The sequence below is a fragment of the Schistocerca piceifrons genome, chromosome 2 (assembly GCF_021461385.2).
Source record: "Schistocerca piceifrons isolate TAMUIC-IGC-003096 chromosome 2, iqSchPice1.1, whole genome shotgun sequence".
Lineage (NCBI taxonomy): Eukaryota > Metazoa > Arthropoda > Insecta > Orthoptera > Acrididae > Schistocerca > Schistocerca piceifrons.
Window position 1 is genome coordinate 73,043,416 of NC_060139.1, and position 21,871 is coordinate 73,065,286.

Below are 21,871 nucleotides of genomic sequence, written 5' to 3' on the forward strand. Positions count from 1 at the left end.
ACCATCATTCAACCACTTTCAATAGTTGCTCACAACAATAGCATGTTAACAGCATTGTCGGTTCTGGGATAATCATTCCCACGCATCTGGAGATAACAATCTGCTCTTTGTCAAAGTCGTCTCCATTCATCTCTGCATGGGTACTATACTCTCTGCACAGCAGTGGTCATAGTGTTTCGTCTCACCGGTGTAAGTTTCAATTTTGTCTAAACCACATTTGTTATTATTTTCAGTTCTATCTCTAATCAAATATTTGTTACATCTCCTTGCATCCTGTCTAAGACTTTTCTGTTAAGTTCTCATATTGTATTCTTATTATTATTTACAGGAAAATGGCACCTTCTCTTCTGTATGGGACTCCATTCAATTTGAGATTCTCACTTCATTCGTCTCTTTCATACCTACTAAGTTTTTTTTTCCCCAATCTTTGTTAAGTATTTGCCACACCTGTACAAATCTTCACTTTTCAAGGTTCTGAACTTGTTGCCTCATTTAATCTGTGTAGCCTTTCTATTATGAAATAAATTCTCATAATCTATATTTCCGATTTCCTGCATTTTGAGTTTGTTTCTTTCTAGCTTTGTAGCTACAGTATGTCACGAAAAGTATTACATATTTTCAGAGGCAGTAGTATGGAACAAAGCAAGACAGAAATGTGTAGAGTTAAGAGCATTAGGTCACCTTCATTATTGTGAAGTACGCCTCTTTGACTGCAATAAAAAGTAGCAGAGCAGTTGGATTTTTTAAAAGTCCAATTTCTTGTTTATTTACCCAGTTTTCAAGTAGCGAGGTAGATGGCCTTAAGTCATCACCTGATTTTCCTCAGTCCTCTACACCCAATTTTCTGTTACCCAAACTGCAATACAAATATCCCAGAAACTTACAAATGGAATTAGGATATCTGACAGTTCTATCAGTTATACACTAAACTATCAGGACCCTGAGAATTCTGTGAGGCATGGGAATAACACTATGGATCACATGCTTATCAGGTGTCAACAGGACTCTCAAATTCTCCAGTCAATATTGTCATTTAGCATTCAGTCAGTTTAATATGACTTGTAAAGAACTTACATTTAGAGAGTAGCAGGCATTGGCACTAATCATGTTGCTACAAGGCTGGATGGTGGTCAAACTATCTTTAGATAAACCACTGGATGTGAAACTGGAAGATACGGATGTACCAAATTGTGTGACATCACCCACGTCTCGTGAGGGCAACTGCAGTGGAACGTTCGCCGACATTGTAAATAAAAATGTGAAATTTCGGAGCGTGTAAATATGAGAGTGCCCAACAGCTGACTTGCTCTTAGTTGTTATTATCTGATTTCTCTTCTACAATGAACTATTAACAGCTGCTGCCGTTTACCTGACCTAATTCCACCTTATGTGGTTTCCACCACCACGATCCTTAAGTCGAATGTTGCTTAATATTACAATTTCAATATGAGTGCACAATGAGGTAGAAGTGCTTGGACTTCAATAAATTTCAGTCAGAAATAACTGCTTATTAATTTCTAACAGGAAGTAAGGCTTACAATGTTTCCTATCAAAAACTATCATTGTTGGTTTCTGAATTAGTATCACATTGTCTGTTGTTACAGGAGGTACACATTTGTGCTCCGTATATGTTGTTGGACCTAATGTGAGGGTTACAATACTATCTGTATTGGTCCATCCAGCTGCATTGTATTAATGACTGCACTGGACACTGGGTTCCATCTGGGTTGGTCCTAATACATATTAACACAGTAACAATCAGCACCGTATTTTTGAATAGTAGTCCAGTATTCTGGAGAAATATTGTAACAATTTGCCTGGTGACTGATAACATAATTGTGAAATATTAATAATTTAAAGTTTTTAATTTAAACACACCTCTCTAGCCATTTCTCCTGGGTATCAAATATCTGGAGTCTGATACTGTTTTAACGTTAGCATTGTATGGCAGTATTCTTTGCAAAAGAGCCACTATTCTTGTAATACACACACAATTAATTTACTGCACACTTGTATAAATTTTTAGAAGTAGACAATTACAATCAATCCAATTAAAAAAGCAGCAAATTTTTGTAAACAAGTTAAAGATTTATTTTCCCTTTTTAGAAAGAGAGAAATACATTTAAAGCAGCAGCGAATCATTCTAAAGCATATGTGTAACAATGGAAAGTACAGAAGCAGTTCTATTAGTAAAACACTTCAGGCAACTGAGGTATTTGTACATTCTGAACAGTTACATACTGCAAATCGGGGAAAAGCCTTTATGCCCTGTTTCTTGATCTCCGCGACAATTTTTTTCCTCCACTCTTCAGAATATTTAGGAACATTCTTTTGAAGATTTGCTTGATCTATAATCCTTAGAACTGAAAATAAAAAAAGGAGGGATGTCATTAAGCAACATGTTTACTTCACCTGAGAGGATTAATTTATAGTGTAAAGGAATTGCACTAGAACAGGACTTCCTTCTTTGGTGACAGGTAGTATAAATTAATGGTGAAAGGAATAGAAGATTTTGGGTGGATAGGAAGGACTTTTATAAGTAGTTCTTAAACAAGTTTGTAGAGGAAGAAGGCTTATCACTGACTGTCACAGTGTTACCAACTTTTATATAAAGGATAAGAGTAGTCACCCAAACTGGTATGCATGTAAGTAATGGAGTCACCAATTGGTGGGACACTGGAAAAGGTGAATTTTCATGGGAGTGAGACCATTGCTACTAATGAGGCATGTCATGTGAACCTTCTTGTGGACTGTCGAAAAGAACTCTCCCACTTCACACAAATTCTTAAATGTTCACCCACTCCACACAAATTCTTAAATTCTCTTCTGGTACAATTATGGTGAGAGTTCCACAATTTGTTTGGTTCCATGGCTTTAAGATACACGCTCTACATTTCTCTGAAACCATTAACATTCTTTCCCTGACCGTTGTTGTGGTCTTCAGTCCTGAAACTGGTTTGATGCAGCTCTCCACGCTACTCTAACCTGTGCAAGTTTCTTCATCTCCCAGTACCTACTGCAGCCTACATCCTTCTGAATCTGCTTAGTGTATTCATCTCTTGGTCTCCCTCTACGATTTTTACCCTCCACGCTGCCCTCCAGTACCAAATTGGTGATCCCTTGATGCCTCAGAACATGTCCTACCAACCAATCCCTTCTTCTAGTCTAGTTGTGCCACAAAATCCTCTTCTCCCCAATTCTATTCAATACTTCCTCATTAGTTATGTGATCTACCCAGCTAATCTTCAGCATTCTTCTGTAGCACCACATTTCGAAAGCTTCTATTCTCTTCTTGTCTAAACTATTTATCAGCCATGTTTCACTTCCATACATGGCTACACTCCATACAAATACTTTCAGAAACTACTTCATGACAAATCTATACTCGATGTTAACGAATTTCTCTTATTCAGAAATGTTTTCCTTGCCATTGCCAGTCTACATTTTATATCCTCTCTACTTGGACCATCATCAGTTATTTTGCTCCCCAAATAGCAAAACTCCTTTACTACTTTAAGTGTCTCATTACCTAATCTAATTCCCTCAGTATCACCTGATTTAATTGACTACATTCCATTATCCTCCTTTTGCTTTTGTTTATATTCATCTTATACCCTCCTTTCAAGACACTGTCCATTCCGTTCAACTGCTCTTCCAAGTCCTTTGCTGTCTCTGACATAATTACAATGTCATCGGCAAACCTCTAAGTTTTTATTTCTTCTCCATGGATTTTAATGCCTACTCCGAACTTTTCTTTTGTTTCCTTTACTGTTTGCTCAATATACAGATTGAATAGCATTGGGGAGAGGCTACAACCCTGTCTCACTCCCTTCCCAACCACTGCTTCCCTTTCATACCCCCTCGACTCTTAAAACTGATATCTGGTTTCTGTACAAATTGTAAATAGCCTTTCGCTCCCTGTATTTTACCCCTGCCACCTTCAGATTTAGAAAGAGAGTATTCCAGTCAACATTGTCAAAAGCTTTCTCTACGTCTCCAAATGCTAGAAACGTAGGTTTGCCTTTCCTTAATCTTTCTTCTAAAATAAGTCGTAGGGTCAGTATTGCCTCACGTGTTCCAACATTTCTACGGAATCCAAACTGATCTTCCCCGAGGTCAGCTTCTACCAGTTTTTCGATTCGTCTGTAAAGAATTTGTGCTAGTATTTTGCAGCCGTGACTTATTAAACTGATAGTTCGGTAATTTTCACATCTGTCAACACCTCCTTTCTTTGGGACTGGAATTACTATATTCTTCTTGAAGTCTGAGGGAACTTCGCCTGTCTCATACATCTTGCTCACCAGATGGTAGAGCTTTGTTAGGCCTGGCTCTCCCAAGGCTGTCAGTAGTTCTAACGGGATGTTGTCTACTCCCGGGGCCTTGTTTCGACTTACGTCTTTCAGTGCTCTGTAAAACTCTTCACGCAGTACCATATCTCCCATTTCATCTTCATCTACCTCCTCTTCCATTTCCATAATATTGTCCTCAAGAACATCGCCCCTAATAGACCCTCTATATACTCTTTTCACCTTTCTGCTTTCCCTTCTTTGCTTAGAACTGGGTTTCCACCTGAGCTCTTGATATTCATGCAAGTGGTTCTCTTTTCTCCAAAGGTCTTTTTAATTTTCCTGTAGGCAGTATCTATCTTACCCCTGGTGAGATAAGCCTCTACATCCTTACATTTGTCCTCTAGCCATCCCTGCTTAGCCATTTTGCACTTCCTGTCGATCTCATTTTTGAGACGTTTGTATTCCTTTTTGCCTGCTTCACTTACTGCATTTTTATATTTTCTCCTTTCATCAATTAAATTCAGTATCTCTTCTGTTACCCAAGGATTTCTACTAGCCCTCGTCTTTTTACCTACTGGATCCTCTGCTGCCTTCACTATTTCATTCCTCAAAGCTACCCATTCTTCTTCTATTGTATTTCTTTCCCCCATTACTGTCAATAGTTCCCTTATGCTCTCCCTGAAACTCTCTACAACCTTTGGTTCTTTCAGTTTATCCAGGTGCATCTCCTTAAATTCCCACTTTTTTGCAGTTTCTTCAGTTTTAATCTACAGTTTATAACCAATAGATTGTGGTCAGAGTCCACATCTGCCCCTGGAAATGTCTTACAATTTAAAATCTGGTTCCTAAATCTCTGTCTTACCATTATAAAATCTATCTGAAACCTTTTAGTATCTCCAGGGTTCATCCATGTATACAACCTTCTTTCATGATGCTTGAACCAAGTGTTAGCTATGATTAAGTTATGCTCTGTGCAAAATTCTACCAGGCAGCTTCCTCTTTCATCCATATTCACCTACTACATTTCCTTCTCTTCCTTTCCCTACTGTTGAATTTCAGTCACCCATGACTATTAAATTTTCGTCTCCCTTCACTACCTGAATAATTTCTTTTATCTCATCATGCATTTCATCAATTTCTAATCAGCCATGTCAAATTCTCAATGAGGACTTTTACTCACTTCAAAACCACTAGCTTCCAGCAGTAGTACCACTTCAACAATATCACACCTTTTATACTAAAAGTATCCCATGTAAAGCCTTGGTAATCAATCACATTAATTATATCTATTTTGATCATCAGTGTCAGTCCTAATATTCTTGCAACCCTTCCCCCCACTTCCTTTTCATAAAAGAGGGTTGACAAGTTTTCAGAAATATTTGTGCAGTTTTTTTTACAGGTAATTCACCACTATCCACAAGTCCATTTGCTGAATATTACTGCTGACACATCTGCTGAGCTTTTTAGACAGGAGAAATTAAACAAAAATCTAGGAAAGCTGGGGAGGGGGGATTGAGGGGGAAAATTCAGGATGTTTTCGACAAGAAGGAGACAAAATTAGAGCTAGTAACATAAGTGAGAACAGTCACTTAAAGCGTTATAAATTAAATAGTAGGTTGAGTGAAGTTTGAAGGCTGCAAAGTAGGAGTTAGGAATTATTTATTTAAGTGAGCTGTGATGTATCCTAAAAGTTGTTGTGATGGTAGAACACCCAAGGTTAGTTTAACTGCATTATTGTTGGGAAATCAGATAGCAGCACTGGTGACAAGATTGGAAGAAGGTAAGCAAAATAATTAGAAAATTAAGGGTGTTAAAATAAGATAAGAATAATGGGCACAATAACAGTGAAGAAGAAAAATAAATTACATTCTATTAAATGGATAGAGAGAGAGAAATGGTTGGTTGGTTTGTGGGATTAAAGGGACCAGACTGCTACGGTCATCGGTCCCTTTTTCCAAGTACTAAAAACACCCACAGAGAATAAAAACGATTAACAGAATAGAGCACAGATGACACAGAACAAGAGAAACTGAGACAAAGACCAGACAAAATGAACTAAAATCACACAGAGTGTAACGGTGGTTGGCCGACCATAGAAATAAAAAAGGAAAAACCAACCACTTAAAACACATTAAAAAAATCAGTTTAAAACCGGAGGCCAAAGGCCAGAATCCACACAAAACAATAAGATAAAACAGAAACACTTAGATTAAATGATAAAAACCCCCTGCCCGAATAAAACGTAAAACTAAGTCAGCCGTAGCAGAATCATCTGTTAAAAGGGCAGGGAGCGTGTCACGCAGTGCGAACGACTGCCTGAGCACAGCTAAAAGCGGACACTCCAATAAAATATGGACCACTGATAAAACGAAGCCGCAGCGACATAGAGGTGCGTCCTCACGGCGCAATAAGTGGCCGTGCGCAAGCCGAGTGTGCCCAATGCACAGCCGGCAGAGGACAACAGTATCCTTGCGGGAGACCCGCATGGACGACCGCCACACAGTTGTCGTCGCCTTGATTGGATGGAGTTTGTTGGGCGTGGGCAGATTGCGCCATTCAGCGTCCCAAACCGAAAGAACGGCGCGGCGTAAGACTGCCCGCAAATCAGTCTCCGGGAGGCCAATCTCCAGGGGTGGTTGACTGGTGGCCTCTTTCGCCAGGCGGTCAACATAGAGAGAGAGAAATGATTTGTACAATTATTACTGAAATGCAAGCTACACAATGTGGATGAAGAGGAAAACCGGAAAAGTTTGTTATATAAATAGAAGATGAAGTACATCATTCACAGAGCAGTAAGCAATGAAGTGATTACTACTGACTGGGGTGAAAGTGTTGAGACTATTTGCCAAAAATTTAAACTGAATGAATTGTGATGTTCATCCAGACCATTTTTGTAAAGTCTCTGAAAGACTTCTCATCACACAGATAACAAAAGGAAGAAATGACATGACGCTACAGGGAAATCTGGGATGGTATCTCTCTCTCTCTCTCTCTCTCTCTCTCTCTCTCTCTCTCACACACACACACACACACACATGGTCATCACTGGGATTTCAGATCAACATCAGTGCCTGGAGATTACAGTGCTTTTAAATATGTCTGTCCACTGCCCAATTCCTATGTGGCGAGTAGCAATCTATGTTAATTGATATTGCTAAAGGGAGGGGTATGGAGGTCTGGCAATGGGTCCAACCAGCCCTTGTGAAGCCAAATGAGGAGCTGCTTGAATAAAGAAGTAGTGGGATCATGACGATTCATCTACTGAAAATGACAGCTAGAGCGAGGGTGACATGCTGATCCCACGTCCCACAATCATAAATCGCCCCTTGTACTGCAGCAGTCAGCCAATCCGAACAGACCTAAAGCCTAATCCATGAATGGTGTTAATGTTACATTTACAAGGGAAGAGTTGTACCTAGAGAAGTGATAAGAGAAAAGACTAAAAGTTTTTAACAACTCACCAGCACTTTTCCTAATAATAAGTACCAAAAAAAACGTACGGAGGGGCCAACAATGACACGGAAAGGGGAGAGAGGGAGGGGGGAAGGGGAGGGTCTTGCAACATTCTTAGAGAAACAGTTGAGGAATTAGAGTGCCTCAATGACTCAACTGTGGGCGAGAAAATAAAAGAGGTTTTGAAGCTGAAGGAGACTTGAAATATGAGTACGCGAATATCCACAAAAGTATATCAATGTTGAGCAGAATTATATGAAAGGATTGAGTAACTCGACTGATTTAGTAGGAGATGCCGAGATAATTAGGATTTCAATTTTATGAGATGCTGTGGGGAGCGAAGGTATATGAATGCATTTGGAACAGACAGTTCTAGGAATTGAAAATTTAGAGGAAAATGAATAGCTTATCAGTGTAATGATGATAGTCCTTTGTATGAATGTGGGCAGGAGTATGCAATTTTGTAGACAATCACCACAATAATTTGAGAGATCTATCAGATTACAGAAAAGTTGTACAAAATGACATTTAACTTTGTGCTGAGATTCCTTAATGTTGTTGGAGAGGAGGAGGAGGTCGTCAGCAAATCCCAGGCAGTTTAAATTTTTTGTCTTTGACATTTTCAATTCTGATGTTCCTAGATTCCAGCACAAAGTTGAGCAGTAGTGGTCACAAGCAGTCTCCCTGTCTCAAAATCTTCATGGGGAATTGCTCAGAAAATCTCCTCTGTAAGTGACTAGATTTTCAGTTGGTAATGGGGAGTTCTACCAATTTAACTTTTGGTGGAGCCAGAAATTTTTGTAAGATTTTCTGTTAAGATGCATGAGTACAGTCACATGGCTTCTTAAATTATACAAAAGGTGATTGCAAAGATGCTTGTTTTGTTTACTGTAATATGCCACAAGTAATTTTTAAGACGATGGTTTGTTCTGTACATCGTCTCCAGAGTCTGAAGCCTTACTGGGATTCACCTGTTTTGTGATGCAGTTGTTATTTAACCCAACCATTTAAAACTTGTATGTGCAGTTCAAGAAAGATGTACCTTCATTTATTTGGATTGCTCTTGTTTGCTGTTTTGTGGAGTGGGTAGATTAATAGCTGTGGTCCAATGTTTAGGGAATTTTTATGTTATCCATTGTTTTGAATTTTTGATAAAGCCATATTTCTACAAAAACTTGGGCCTTCTCCACATTTCTTTTAGTTTCCCAGTGTTTTGACTGCTGCTTCCACCTCTTGGGCCATTGGGGGGTTTCTGTGTTGCGTTGGTGTTTATTGACTTTTACTACTACTACTATTGTTATTGTTATTATTAATATTGTAACTAAATAATGGAAATTCCTGGATGGAGTAAAAAAAGTTTTCTGAAAATGATAAATTGCTACTAACCACACAGAGGAGGCAATGAGTCATAGACAAGCGCAACGAAAAGACTCTCTCTCTCTCTCTCTCTCTCTCTCTCTCTCTCTCTCTCTCTGTGTGTGTGTGTGTGTGTGTGTGTGTGTGTGTGTGTGTGTGTGGGCACGCGCGCGCAATGCCTCTTCTATGTGGTGGGCAGGAGCATTTATTATTGTCTGAATTAGGTCAACTCAGTACAGTGCGACACAGCTGATTCATGATATCATATTGTTCTCCTTTTCTCGGCTTCCCAATACTTCTTTCTTCTGTCCATGTCCCTCCTCTCTTCTTTTGCGTTATCTTCTGGAAACCCTTGACCATTGTACTTTTTGCCTGAACTCATGTCTATTTTCTCTGTTTCTCTCTGTTATTCCTTACTCCTGTAAATCTTTCTTAACATCTATAAATCACGAAATTCGGGCTTCTGGATTTTTGTCAAAGTTGTTGAATATCTCTTTGGTTACACTCTTGATATCCATTCTTTCTAAGTGGCCATAAAATGTGACCCTCTGCTTCCTTATTGTATCTATTATATTCTCAGTTTTTTCGTATACCTCTTTGTTGCTTTTTAGTTTCCAAATCCCACATTCATACTACAGACCCCTCTTGGGCTTTTGTGTCAGTTTTTATAAGTTTTCTGGGTTCTTCACATTTCAAAATTTTATTAACACTTTTATCTCGATTTTGCCATTTTCTTGTTACTATGTGCCATTTTTCTATCCTTACTTTTCAGCCTTAACTAGGGGGGTTATACTTTTGGGGTTGTCTTCCAAAGCTTTTGTATCAGTCTCTGGAACTAGCTTTTTAGTAGTTTTTGTCTGGTGAGTTGATCACACTGTAACAAAGCAGGTGGATTGTTTTTCCACTGTCATGCTTCCCCCCCCCCCCCCCCCCCCAACATCTTTTTTGCAGTTTTTTTATTTTTTTATTTTTTTTGCAAATATTTTGAAAAGTGTTATATTTATGATGATGCACAATACCAAAAATTTCAAATATTAACTAAAGGTTTAGCAAACTTCACTTTTACTATGATTTGGTTAATTAGAAGCCACTGGTGTAATAAGATTACCTAGAAACTGTTTTAACTGCAAAATACCAGTAATATAAATTCATCATTGTCCTAAGGGAACATGTAATCAACTGCTAACTTTCAAATAAAATAGATTAAAAGTAGAGAGATAAATGAAGCATTTATGCAGCTAATGCTGGAAATATGGTAGTAACTTTTGCCTTCGTTTAGTCTCAGAGTAATTAGCATACTTAGTTAAAACATTGTTACTGAAACAGAATGCCATATTTTGGCAAACTAGATCGAATAATCCAATAGCAATTATTATTTCATGTAAAGGTCCTCCGTCAAACAAATCTTATTCCACTATTCAACAGAAATCATTAATTATAACTTGTAAAAAGACAGTGGACATTTTAGCCACTCTGTGAAAATTATGCTATGGGCAATATCTGTGATTACTGGTTTTCATTAGCGATGACCATCTTTGGATCTGCAGCAAAACTTGGGAAAACAAAATGCAGCTAGTAGACAGTAAACAACATAAAACAATAAAATAGGCCCCAAATGAAAAGTATTACCTCAATAAATGTGGACAGCATGCATTTAAAATATGTCCTAATACAATGAAACCATAGTGGCACTGCCAAAAAACACATACAAAATCAGTTTAGCATCACCGCAAATATTTAACATGTTCGCTGCCACTGTAATTGGCCTTGCATTGCCATGTAAGCAATCAAATTTTTTTGGGGGTGCACTAAGGTGTCAGTGGCACTTACGTAACATTCTGTATTGGTTGGCCATGGACACGCTAGTGCGTCTCGTTTATTTATCCTGAAAATTGTGACAGTTTGGAGTACTACATTTTTATTTTATATTCAAAAATAAAACAAAACATCCTACTGAGAACAAAAAATATAGTAGAAACAGCATTAAAAAACGAACACAAGATCTTGAAGAAACTTCTGAAATACAATGTATGTCAAATCTCAGAAAAGATACAGTCAAGAACTTTACCGATTACACCCAAACAAATAAAATAAATACAAAGTTCAAGAATAGTACCTACACATAACTGTCGAAAAATGAAAGAACAGAGAAAGTGCTATCTGCCTTTAGAGGTGATTAATAACACAACAATTCAAACAATACCCTGCTTTATTTGGGCAATCTGGGCACTCGTAAATCGTGTCTGTTCGTTGTCCTCGGCTGGCGCATGATCTGCACTTTTTTCTCAGTGTTTCTGATTTTCCAGTTGATTCTCGTTTTACCACAACATGTTGCGGATTTCTGACTGGCCGTCCTACCTGCTTTTGTGGCAATAGTGCTGAGTCCGAATTCTTGGAGGGGCATTTTTGTACCAAAATATTTTTGTGTAGGGCATGTGCATCTGTCAGCATCATTTCCGTAATGTGAATAAAATGTTTCTTGTACCAGCGTATGGTTTTTCATTGTGAGAGGTAATATGATAACACCTGATCGTGCTGATTAACTGCAGACATAAATTTATTGTAGTTTACAATGCCCAAGGGCTTAGATTTCTTCTCCTTTCTTTTGTTTTCAACGTCAAGCATTTCACTTGTAAATGCATTAGAAATGTAGCAAACCTCCCCCTTATCACGCCACTTACCTATCATAGCTCCTTCCGCAAATCTGGCAACGGCTTCACCTTTTTGTAACTTTGCCTTCTGTAGTTCCTTGGTGTATTCTTCCTATTCGCCCTCAGAGTTCCCGTGCATGAGTCTTCTTATACGAGAGCAACTTAGCCAATGTGAAGCTATTATAGTAATTGTCCATGTACACGTGGTGACCAGCATTCAACTTTTCATCCAGTAAATGAAGAACAATTTTTTGTGCATGGCCTCTTTCTCCTAAATTGTTCAGCATGCCAGTGTATACCGCGAATTTTAGGACCATTCCAGTGGGAGTTGTCAAAATATATAGCTTTATGCCCTATTTGTGCTTTTTATTTTTGACCTATTGGAGGAAAAATAATCTTCCATGCCAAAACATCATTGATTCATCCAGTGACAGTTCCCGTCCAGGGTAGTACACTTGGCACATCCTTTCATAGAAAAAAATTGATAACTGGACAAATTTTATACAACCTGTTGGATGGTTTCGGTTCGCCCTGTTTTGGATTCCTACATCTACATCTACATACATACTCCGCAATCCACCATACGGTGCGTGGCGGAGGGTACCTCATACCACAACTAGCATCTTCTCTCCCTGTTCCACTCCCAAACAGAACGAGGGAAAAATGACTGCCTATATGACTCTGTACGAGCCCTAATCTCTCTTATCTTATCTTTGTGGTCTTTCTGCAAAATGTAAATTGGCGGCAGTAAAATTGTACTGCAGTCAGCCTCAAATGCTGGTTCTCCAAATTTCCTCAGTAGCGATTCATGAAAAGAACGCCTCCATTACTCTAGAGACTCCCACCCAAGTTCCTGAAGCATTTCCGTAGCACTCGCATGATGATCAAACCTACCAGTAACAAATCTAGCAGCCCACCTTGCTTCTATGTCCTCTCTTAATCCGACTTGATAGGGATCCCAAACGCTTGAGCAGTACTCAAGAATAGGTCGTATTAGTGTTTTATAAGCTGTCTCCTTTACAGATGAACCACGTCTTCCCAAAATTCTACCAATGAACCAAAGACGACTATCTGCCTTCCCCACAACTGCCATTACATGCTTGTCCCACTTCATATCGCTCTGCAATGTTACGCCCAAATATTTAATCGACGTGACCGTGTCAAGTGCTGCACTACTAATGGAGTATTCAAACATTACAGGATTCTTTTTCCTATTCATCTGCATTAGTTTACATATATCTATATTTAGAGTTAGCTGCCATTCTTTACACCAATCACAAATCCTGTCCAAGTCATCTTGTATCCTCCTACAGTCACTCAACGACGATACATTCCCATACACCACAGCATCATCTGCAAACAGCCGCACATTGCTATCCACCCTATCCAAAGGATCATTTATGTAGATAGAAAACAACAGCGGACCTACCACACTTCCCTGGGGCACTCCAGATGATACCCTCACCTCCGATGAACACTCACCATTGAGGACAACGTACTGGGTTCTATTACTTAACAAGTCTTCGAGCCACTCACATACTTGGGGAACCAATCCCATATGCTCGTACCTTAGTTAGGAATCTGCAGTGGGGCACCGAATCAAGTGCTTTCCGGAAGTCAAGGAAGATGGAATCCGTCTGATACCCTTCATCCATGGTTCGCAAGATATCATGTGAAAAAAGGGCGAGTTGCGTTTTGCATGATGTATCATGCAGCGTAACTTGCTGTGACATTGCGAGAGAGAGACAAAGATATTGTTTATTACTCTGTGGCGGTCAGCGCTCACATAATTATTCTTAGGATATAGAGTTTTTTGTTCTTGTTAAGAGTAATTTTGAGGAGAGGAGAGCCATTCTTGTGATGTAAAAAATCGACGCCATTGCGAGTTTTGATTCAAATTGTAAAATATAAGTGCATATGGAAGGAAATCAGTTAGTAGAACAATAAAATATTGTTCATTTCAAGAAGGTACGTCTTATTATACACCCAGCGATATACTGCTATTGTGATTTACTAATAAACACCAGCTGAGAACAGTTCCGACGGGAGCGTTCAGTTCTAGTGAAATAGTTCGATGTTTTCTTCGGAAAAGAAGTCACTTCATGGATCATTCAAATCCACAATAGTAACTGGACATTTCTCAGAACTGAAAGCAATCTGATTCCTATGCAACAGAGCCCCGAAGAATATTTCTCCGTACTTTGGTTACCACTTTCAGCTCAACACGGTATCTGGAGCAGATTTCTACAACAGCGGAAGCGTGTAATCGCTATCAGTTTCACACACTGCCCTGTGTACGCTGTATGTATTTACCCACAACAGTGAACATACAGTTACTCACACACATAGAAAGACAATACTAGGTGGTGTGGGGAAACATTTCAGTATATAGGCCCTGTAGAGCTAAACAGTAATTAGCCTAGTAAGAAAGGAGTCAATATATATGTCTACCGTTAGACAGGACACGATCCTGATACAACACTCATAGTGAACCTGCAATATAAATATGTTAGTAATTTAGTAATTAAATGTTTCATTGTGTGTGTATATGTCTAGTTTTATAGAGTAACTACATTATGGTCCTTTGTATGTTTAATGCTAACTGAAAGTGCGGGAGTATCTTGTGAAGAGAACGAGTACGCCGTCCCAGCAGCCGAGCAGAAACTTCAAAAAGGCCAGAACATTTGAATTACTAGCTTTCTGGAGCATTTATGCATTTAGTGATCTTTCATCTATTAATTTTCTAAGTATAAATAGTGTTGCTATATTACTTGTACTAGAATTCCAGTATTTCAGTAGATACCAAGATAATATTTTATGTGTTATCTATGTACTGTGTTTGTGTCACATTGTAAAGTGTACATTAGCAGCATTAGGACATTAACGTCTTTTTTGCGTGTGTAAAAGTTCAATAGTCACTTTTGTGGGACTTATTTAGAGGAGAAACTGTCAATTGCTCATTTACATGGTGATAACTAGATCTATGTTCAAAGCCAATAAGCAAGCACGCATCACTATGCCACAAGATGAATTAAATAGTGTGAATGCATCGTCAACTAGTGCCACAGAATTTAATACCGCCGTAGTTAGCGATATGTCGATCACGGCTGAGCAACCAGCAATAATTAATGCGCTCACGCCGTCGACACAAACGGTTGCTAGTTCCGACATTCATATGTCGAAAGAAGTCCAGAGAAATATGCAGCAACCAACAAACAACATGAATTTCATCTCTGATACAGACGCGTGCGAAAACGAAATGACTGTACCGAAAATTGTGTCAGTACAATCCTCATTAAGCCCAGTGCAATCGCCAATTGCTGAGAATACCGATTTGTTATCCCAGCTGATGTCAAGTTTGACTGTCATAACACAAGGGATTAAGGCATTGGAAACATCGCAATCTAATCTTGAAACGGCACAATACACTTTTGCAAATGACATGAATCGTAGATTCCAAGTATTGGAGAGTGCGCAATTTAATTTGGCTCAGGAGCAATCTAATAAACTAAAAGAAATAAATGATAAGATTACTGAAAAATTCCAGAGTTTGGAAACAAAGCAGAGTTACTTGGTTACCAGTCAGGCACAACTCATAGTTACACAAGAACAACAGTATCAGGAATTAACAAACAAATACAAAGACATCTTATGTCATCAAGATACACTAAATCATCAAGTGCAGGAAGTTATTCATGTACAGAACACTATTGCGCAAGACGTGAATACAATTAAGCACGATAACGAGCAAGCTGTCATTGAGCTTACTCGGAGGATAGACACTCTCAGTCTCGAAGGCGAGAAACACATAGAGAAACTTTTCAATGAACATAAGATTGCATTCTCTAAGGACATTCAAGATTGGGCGAAAGAGCAAACTGAAACAGTGCGAAATTATGTTGACAAAACCTTGAAAGAAACGGTTTCTAACGCGCAAGTTAACAACGAAGCTGCACAAGAACAACTTAAAGCAGAAGTTAAAGAGATCAAGGAGAATATAGGAGATGAATTTCCTGCTTGGAAAGCAAAGATAGAAAATACATTAAAAGCATGCCAGCAAGGTCTAGTTAATACTAGAGGGGCACATACTACTTGCAGTTTATCAAAAGCAGACATTATTCCTGATGAAACCAGTGAAACCGAATCCATGCAACAATATCCATGTATTGGTGCATATTTACGTAATCAACCAGAAACAAATTATCGAGATTATCATTCGCCGCGAAGTAGCCACCAGAATGCACCTGTGACTATGAATGAAGAAAAAAATGCTTAAATATCGTCAATTCCAGATATTTATTCCCGAAAGGAAGTCGATCAATCCCGTGGTATTTATCAAGCAATTTAAAGGGATATTGCCGCGAATGTGGACTGAGCAACAAAAAATTATGTACGTTGCAGGATTCATACATGGAGATGGATCGATGTGGGTGTCAGAAGCATCCAATTGGTGTCAAGATTATGACCAATTTGAACGCGCTTTCTTGCACAAATACTGGAATAAGGGAGTACAAGAAAGACTACAAAAGGAAGTTTTTGACCCACAAACTTTTTCTTTCAAAAATGGATCTTTAAGAAAGTATTTCGAGAAGTATATAAATAAAAGCAAATACTGGAATGAACCAATCCCGACGCAGGATATCATTCGAATATTAAAGGGCAAACTTCCACTTGAGGTTAAGGAAAAACTTCTACATGTGCCTGAACAACATGTGGAAGATTTTCTAACCACATTGGATTCAATAGACATTCTGTTCGAAGAATCACGTGTGCGCTATAATCAGCCAAGTTACCAACCTAACAAATACAATAGTAACAACAAACAGTGTGGAAACAAACCTATTGCACACAATTCACCAAACCCACAGGTGAGTTATTTCCAGAAAAACGTGAAATTTGGTAACGAAAATCCCGACCAGTGTAATCATGACCAACAATGTGAACAAACATATAAACGGAAATGGAGGAAGAATAATAAGAAGAGGAAAGGATACTATCAAGAAGGGAATTATCAGCAAAAACGCCGATATCAGCAACCAACCCAAGAATATCACAACCAACCACAAACTTCAGGTTGGGTACCAAATGATAATGCAAATGAATGGAGAAATCAACCACCAACAATAACCGACGTAACGGAGCAGACATCTACTAATAATGGACAATCGTCAAACTAAACTCGACTGTCAGAAGCCCCGACGGTGCAGTCGAGGAAGGTTTCAGGGGCGAAAATTCAAGCGTCAGTTTTTTTCGGTACAATGATGGCAGATTATTAATAGAAGAACTTCAGCAGGATATGATGCCTTGTCAAGAGGAACATATCACTGTACCTGTTGCGAAAATTCAGGCGGCAATTGAAGGCATTACTGTGCAAGTTACTTTAGATACAGGAGCAGCAGTAAATGTCGTTTCTGAGAAGTTATTTCAAAGAATACTTCAGAAAGCAAATCCACCGATTTTTCCTGTTCAGTGTTGTAGAATTGTAGGTCCTACTGGTCATAAGTCTTCTCAGGTTAAAGTGCAGACTCAACTCCAGTTAGATATAGGAAATGTAGCTATAAATTGCACGTTCCTTGTAATAGAAAAATTGGTTGAGGACTGTATCCTGGGTATAGATGAATTTAGAGAGAGAAATTGGCATATCGATTTTTCTCTAGGCCGTGCCAGTTTTACAACAATGGATCAGAAACATCAACTGAATCTTCTCAGGGAATATAGTACCCATGGAAAGTATTGTCAGGGACGAAAGCTGCAAATAAAGTGGATACATAGCAAACCTGTACGGTATTACCAAATTAATTACTTGCAACCAGTTTTAAACCCTGAAGATATGGTATATGAAAAGGTGCAAGAACCTGAATATTTGCAACAACACCAAAGAAAGCAATTATACGATCTTCTACAGGAATATCATGAAGTCTTTCAAGAAAGACCTGGTGTAATCAAGGGATACACATGCCATTTAGATGTGATACCCCACCAAGTTTTCTGCCGTATTTTTTATCCAGTACCGTGGCACCAACGAAAGGCAGTTGATGCGGAAATCCACCAGATGCTTGAATGGGATCTGATCGAACCTTCGACGAGTCCATACTGTAGTCCGCTTCATGTTGTCTCGAAAAAGGGAGGAAAAGTTCATCTCGTGCTAGACGCACGGCAGATAAATAAGATTATCGTGCCCGTGCGAACTCATCCGGAAAATATCGATGAGCTAATTCAAAAGTTCGAGGGGATGAAATACTTAACAAATATTGATTTGAGAAGTTCATTTTGGCAGGTGGCTCTAGACGAACCATCAAAAAAGTACACCGCATTTGTACATGCAGGTAGAAGCTATCAATTTAAGGTTTTACCTTTCGGGCTAAACGTGAGCTCAGGAGTTTTTATAAATGCTCTAGATTACGCATTGGGACCCGCACTTCGAAGCAATTTAACTTTGTTTGTGGACGACATGCTCATAGCTACGACCACATGGAAGGAGCACGTTGATTTATTGAGAAGAGTGTTAGAACGTTTCAAGGAAGCAGGCATAACCGCAAATCTGCAAAAGTCCCATTTTGCTCGAGATAAAATCAAATTTTTGGGTCATCTTATAAATGGAAAAGGCATCTTACCGGACTCCGAGAAACTAAAGGCAATCAAAAACTTTGCAGTTCCAACAACAAAAAGGCAGTTAAAGGGCTTCCTTGGAGTTGTTTCTTTTTTCCGGCGTTTCATTCACGACCACTCTATTAATGCAGAACCGTTGTACAGCTTGTTGTGCAAAAATACTCCGTGGGTGTGGACGCAACAATGTCAGAATGCATTTGAAGCAATAAAACATGCCTTAGTCAATTCACAAATATTATATCATCCAGATATGGGCCAAGAATTCGGTTTAATGGCAGATGCTTCGGAAATTGGAATAGGTTCATGCCTCTTCCAAGTAAAGATGATAGACAGAAAATCAACTTTCTGTCCAATAGCCTTTGCTAGCCAACTCTTAACTGCTTGTGAAAGAACATATACGACTACCAAAAGGGAAGCATTGGCCGTAGTCTGGTCATTTAAGAAATTTTACTATTACTTATATGGAGCGAAGACAACAGTATACTGTGACCACAAAGCGTTAAGTTTTTTGCAAACATGTAAATTATTACATCCAAGATTAGCAAGATGGACGCTCTCACTCCAAGAGTTTCAATTTGAAATTAAATACCTAAGCGGACAGGATAATTTCATCGCTGATGCACTGTCTAGAATGCCAGATGGAGATTTGTCAACTATCAACATCACAGACAATCCGTCCGAATTTAATGTTCTTATAATGACTGATAGAATATATAGGAAACATTTTCTTGACATGTGTAAGAACATGGAAAAACTTCAGAATGAAGATCCTCGTTGGCATTCAATAAAGGGAACTTTAGCAAAGCCTGGAAACGATGATCTGAAGAGACTGTACAAAGTTGAGGACGACGTCTTATTTTTCAAAGGGCATCTTGATTCAGATAATTGGAAGGTGTGTATTCCCGAGAAGAATGAGAATGACTTAATTTTGCACACACACATCACTTGGGGACATTTTGGAGTATTAAAGTGTGCTCGGAAGATTCAAGCATATTGCTACTTCCCAAACATTTGCAGGAAAGTACACAGACAGTTAAGGAAATGTAAAATTTGTCAGCTAGCCAAACCAGGAAATTTTTGTGTGAAAGATTTCCTACATCCTATTATACCCACTAAACCGCTGTCAATCATTTCGGTCGACGTCTGTGGTCCTCTACCATCATCAAGGGGAGGATGCAAATATATTGTAGCTTTTCTTGATATATTCACTAAGTATGTCAAATTTTATCCATTAAAATCAGCTACTGCTGCATCCATAGCCAAGAAGCTGGTCAAGGATTATATAGTCAAGGTAGGCAAACATTAGCCAGTTGTGGTATAAAACAAATTCTAACATCAGTGTACCACCCTTCGGCGAATCCCGTGGAACGAATTTTTCGTGAATTAAACCGGTTCATGAGAACATATTGCCACAACCAGCAACCCAAATGGATCGATTATCTTCACAATTTTCAGGAAATTGTAAACAATATGCCACATACTACGACAGAATACACCCCATACGAACTGATGTTTGGAAAACAGGAACAGAATGACTGGATTCGACCAATTCCTAAAGTGGCTATTAACAAAATAGACCTACAAAATAAAGTACGATAATCCTTACTCAATATAATGGACAAGGCAAGAAAAAGGAAAATATATTTTGACAATCGACTTGGAAAAATAAAAACATATAAAGTGAAACACCAAGTTTTAGTAAAAACTCATCCTAAGGCTTCACTTATACAGAGGAAGAACACAAAATGGCAATTATTGTATCAAGGACCATTTGTGATTACCAAAATACCCCATCCAGGAACTTATGTTTTGAAGGATGTGAAGAATGGAAAGGTGAAAGGAATGTATCCTCATCACTTGTTAAAGCAATTTCATGATGACTGAAGATTCTGAAGATTGAAAATACTATTCTTATCAAATAATACTGATTAGAGAATTTTCATTAAACCTATGAATCATACTTAGGATAGTTTCTTTCTTTTTGCAATTTAGTAGTTAGTTTTTCTTTTCAGGCATGATGTACGAGAGATATGCAGACATTATGTATTTGTTTTGCACTGTAAAGATAAGTTTTCTTTTCAGTATGCAGAGAATTTAGCAATAGTATGAATGATTTCTTTTAAAAAATTTTTTATTCAGTAGATAGTAACTTCAATCGGGTTTCACAATGCATAATGACCATGGGTTAGTGACTCAAATGAATCTGGTCTATGGCAAGATATTTTTTCTTATGTCAATTTAACAATGTCAGTGTATGTTTGTATTTGCTTTTTTACTCGCTGAGCTGAAGTCATGCTGTTCGGAAGGGGTAATTGTTTCAATCTTTTGTGACGAACATTGTCTTTATAATTGTACTATTGTTGTAACATACCTGTGTATGTAAATTATGTTATGTCAATTGTTTCTCGCGAAGTTACCAACTGAGCGAATGCCTTTCAGTTATAAGCACATCAACAAGTGTTAAAGTCCATCTGAAAGATGACGAGCATAAGTTGACACGGCAGCACCAGTTGGATTTGTGTATAGTGCATTCTAGGGTTGTTGATAGAAATGAAGAACACCTTACGACTTCCGAATATTTCAAATTCAGGACAGAGAATTAGAAAGAACTTTAGATTAGATTCTATTTCAGCTCAGCATAGATCAAACACCTTTTCCACGGAACTTACACTGACTCTTATTTTCATGTCAACCATATGCGGAAAACCGTAATACCCACGAGGAGAATAGAATTCAATCAGTTACCCGGAGATGACAGATAGAAGGGAATCGTAGATGGACGTAAACCAACGCGTCGACGGTTCACCTCAAGACACAGAAGATTAACAGTGTTGTGTTTCTTTTGTGAACAGTGTTTACATTCATTAAAAAAATACATATTGTAAATATTTTTTTTTATTTTCCATTGTAATTCAATTAATTTTCTTTGCAAATGAGAAATACGAGGATGGTAAATCTACCCCGAGGTTTTCCTTTGTGGGGCTTGGCCGAATGGCTAGATTATCCGTTTGAGACATCCCAAGGCGAGTAACAGAAGCTTTGAGTGATGATGAAAAAGGTTTCTGATCACATCTCATGCCATCCTCGACGAATGAATAAAAGCAAGCATGGAAGCTGTGCATATAAGCTGCATCAGGAATTCAGCACAGGCTTCGTCAGCAGTATATGCATCCAAATCTATAATTTACATTTAGATAGTCATTCACTAATACCAAAATATCATAAGAAATACAGTGGACATTAATACTCTAGTGGACATTAATACAGCGTCATAAACAATAACCGATACAGTGTTGTGTGAACGCTCGTGTCTGTTTTTGCCCAAAAAAAGTTCGTCCACAAGAGGGGCATATATGATGTATCATGCAGCGTAACTTGCTGTGACACTGCGAGAGAGAGACAAAGATATTGTTTATTACTCTGTGGCGGTCAGCGCTCACATAATTATTCTTAGGATATAGAGTTTTTTGTTCTTGTTAAGAGTAATTTTGAGGAGAGGAGAGCCATTCTTGT

At 38.4% G+C, this 21,871-nt stretch overlaps 1 protein-coding gene across 1 annotated transcript in view; it reads right to left on the bottom strand.

Annotated features, from left to right (window-relative positions):
- LOC124776657 (DNA primase large subunit) overlaps nucleotides 1-21,871 on the bottom strand; it is a 91,471-nt gene that overhangs the window by 46,170 nt on the left and 23,430 nt on the right. Inside the window, exon 3 of the mRNA XM_047251748.1 lies at nucleotides 2,242-2,363. Coding sequence (XP_047107704.1) covers nucleotides 2,242-2,363 — 122 coding nt within the window. The remainder of the gene's footprint in view (nucleotides 1-2,241; nucleotides 2,364-21,871) is intronic.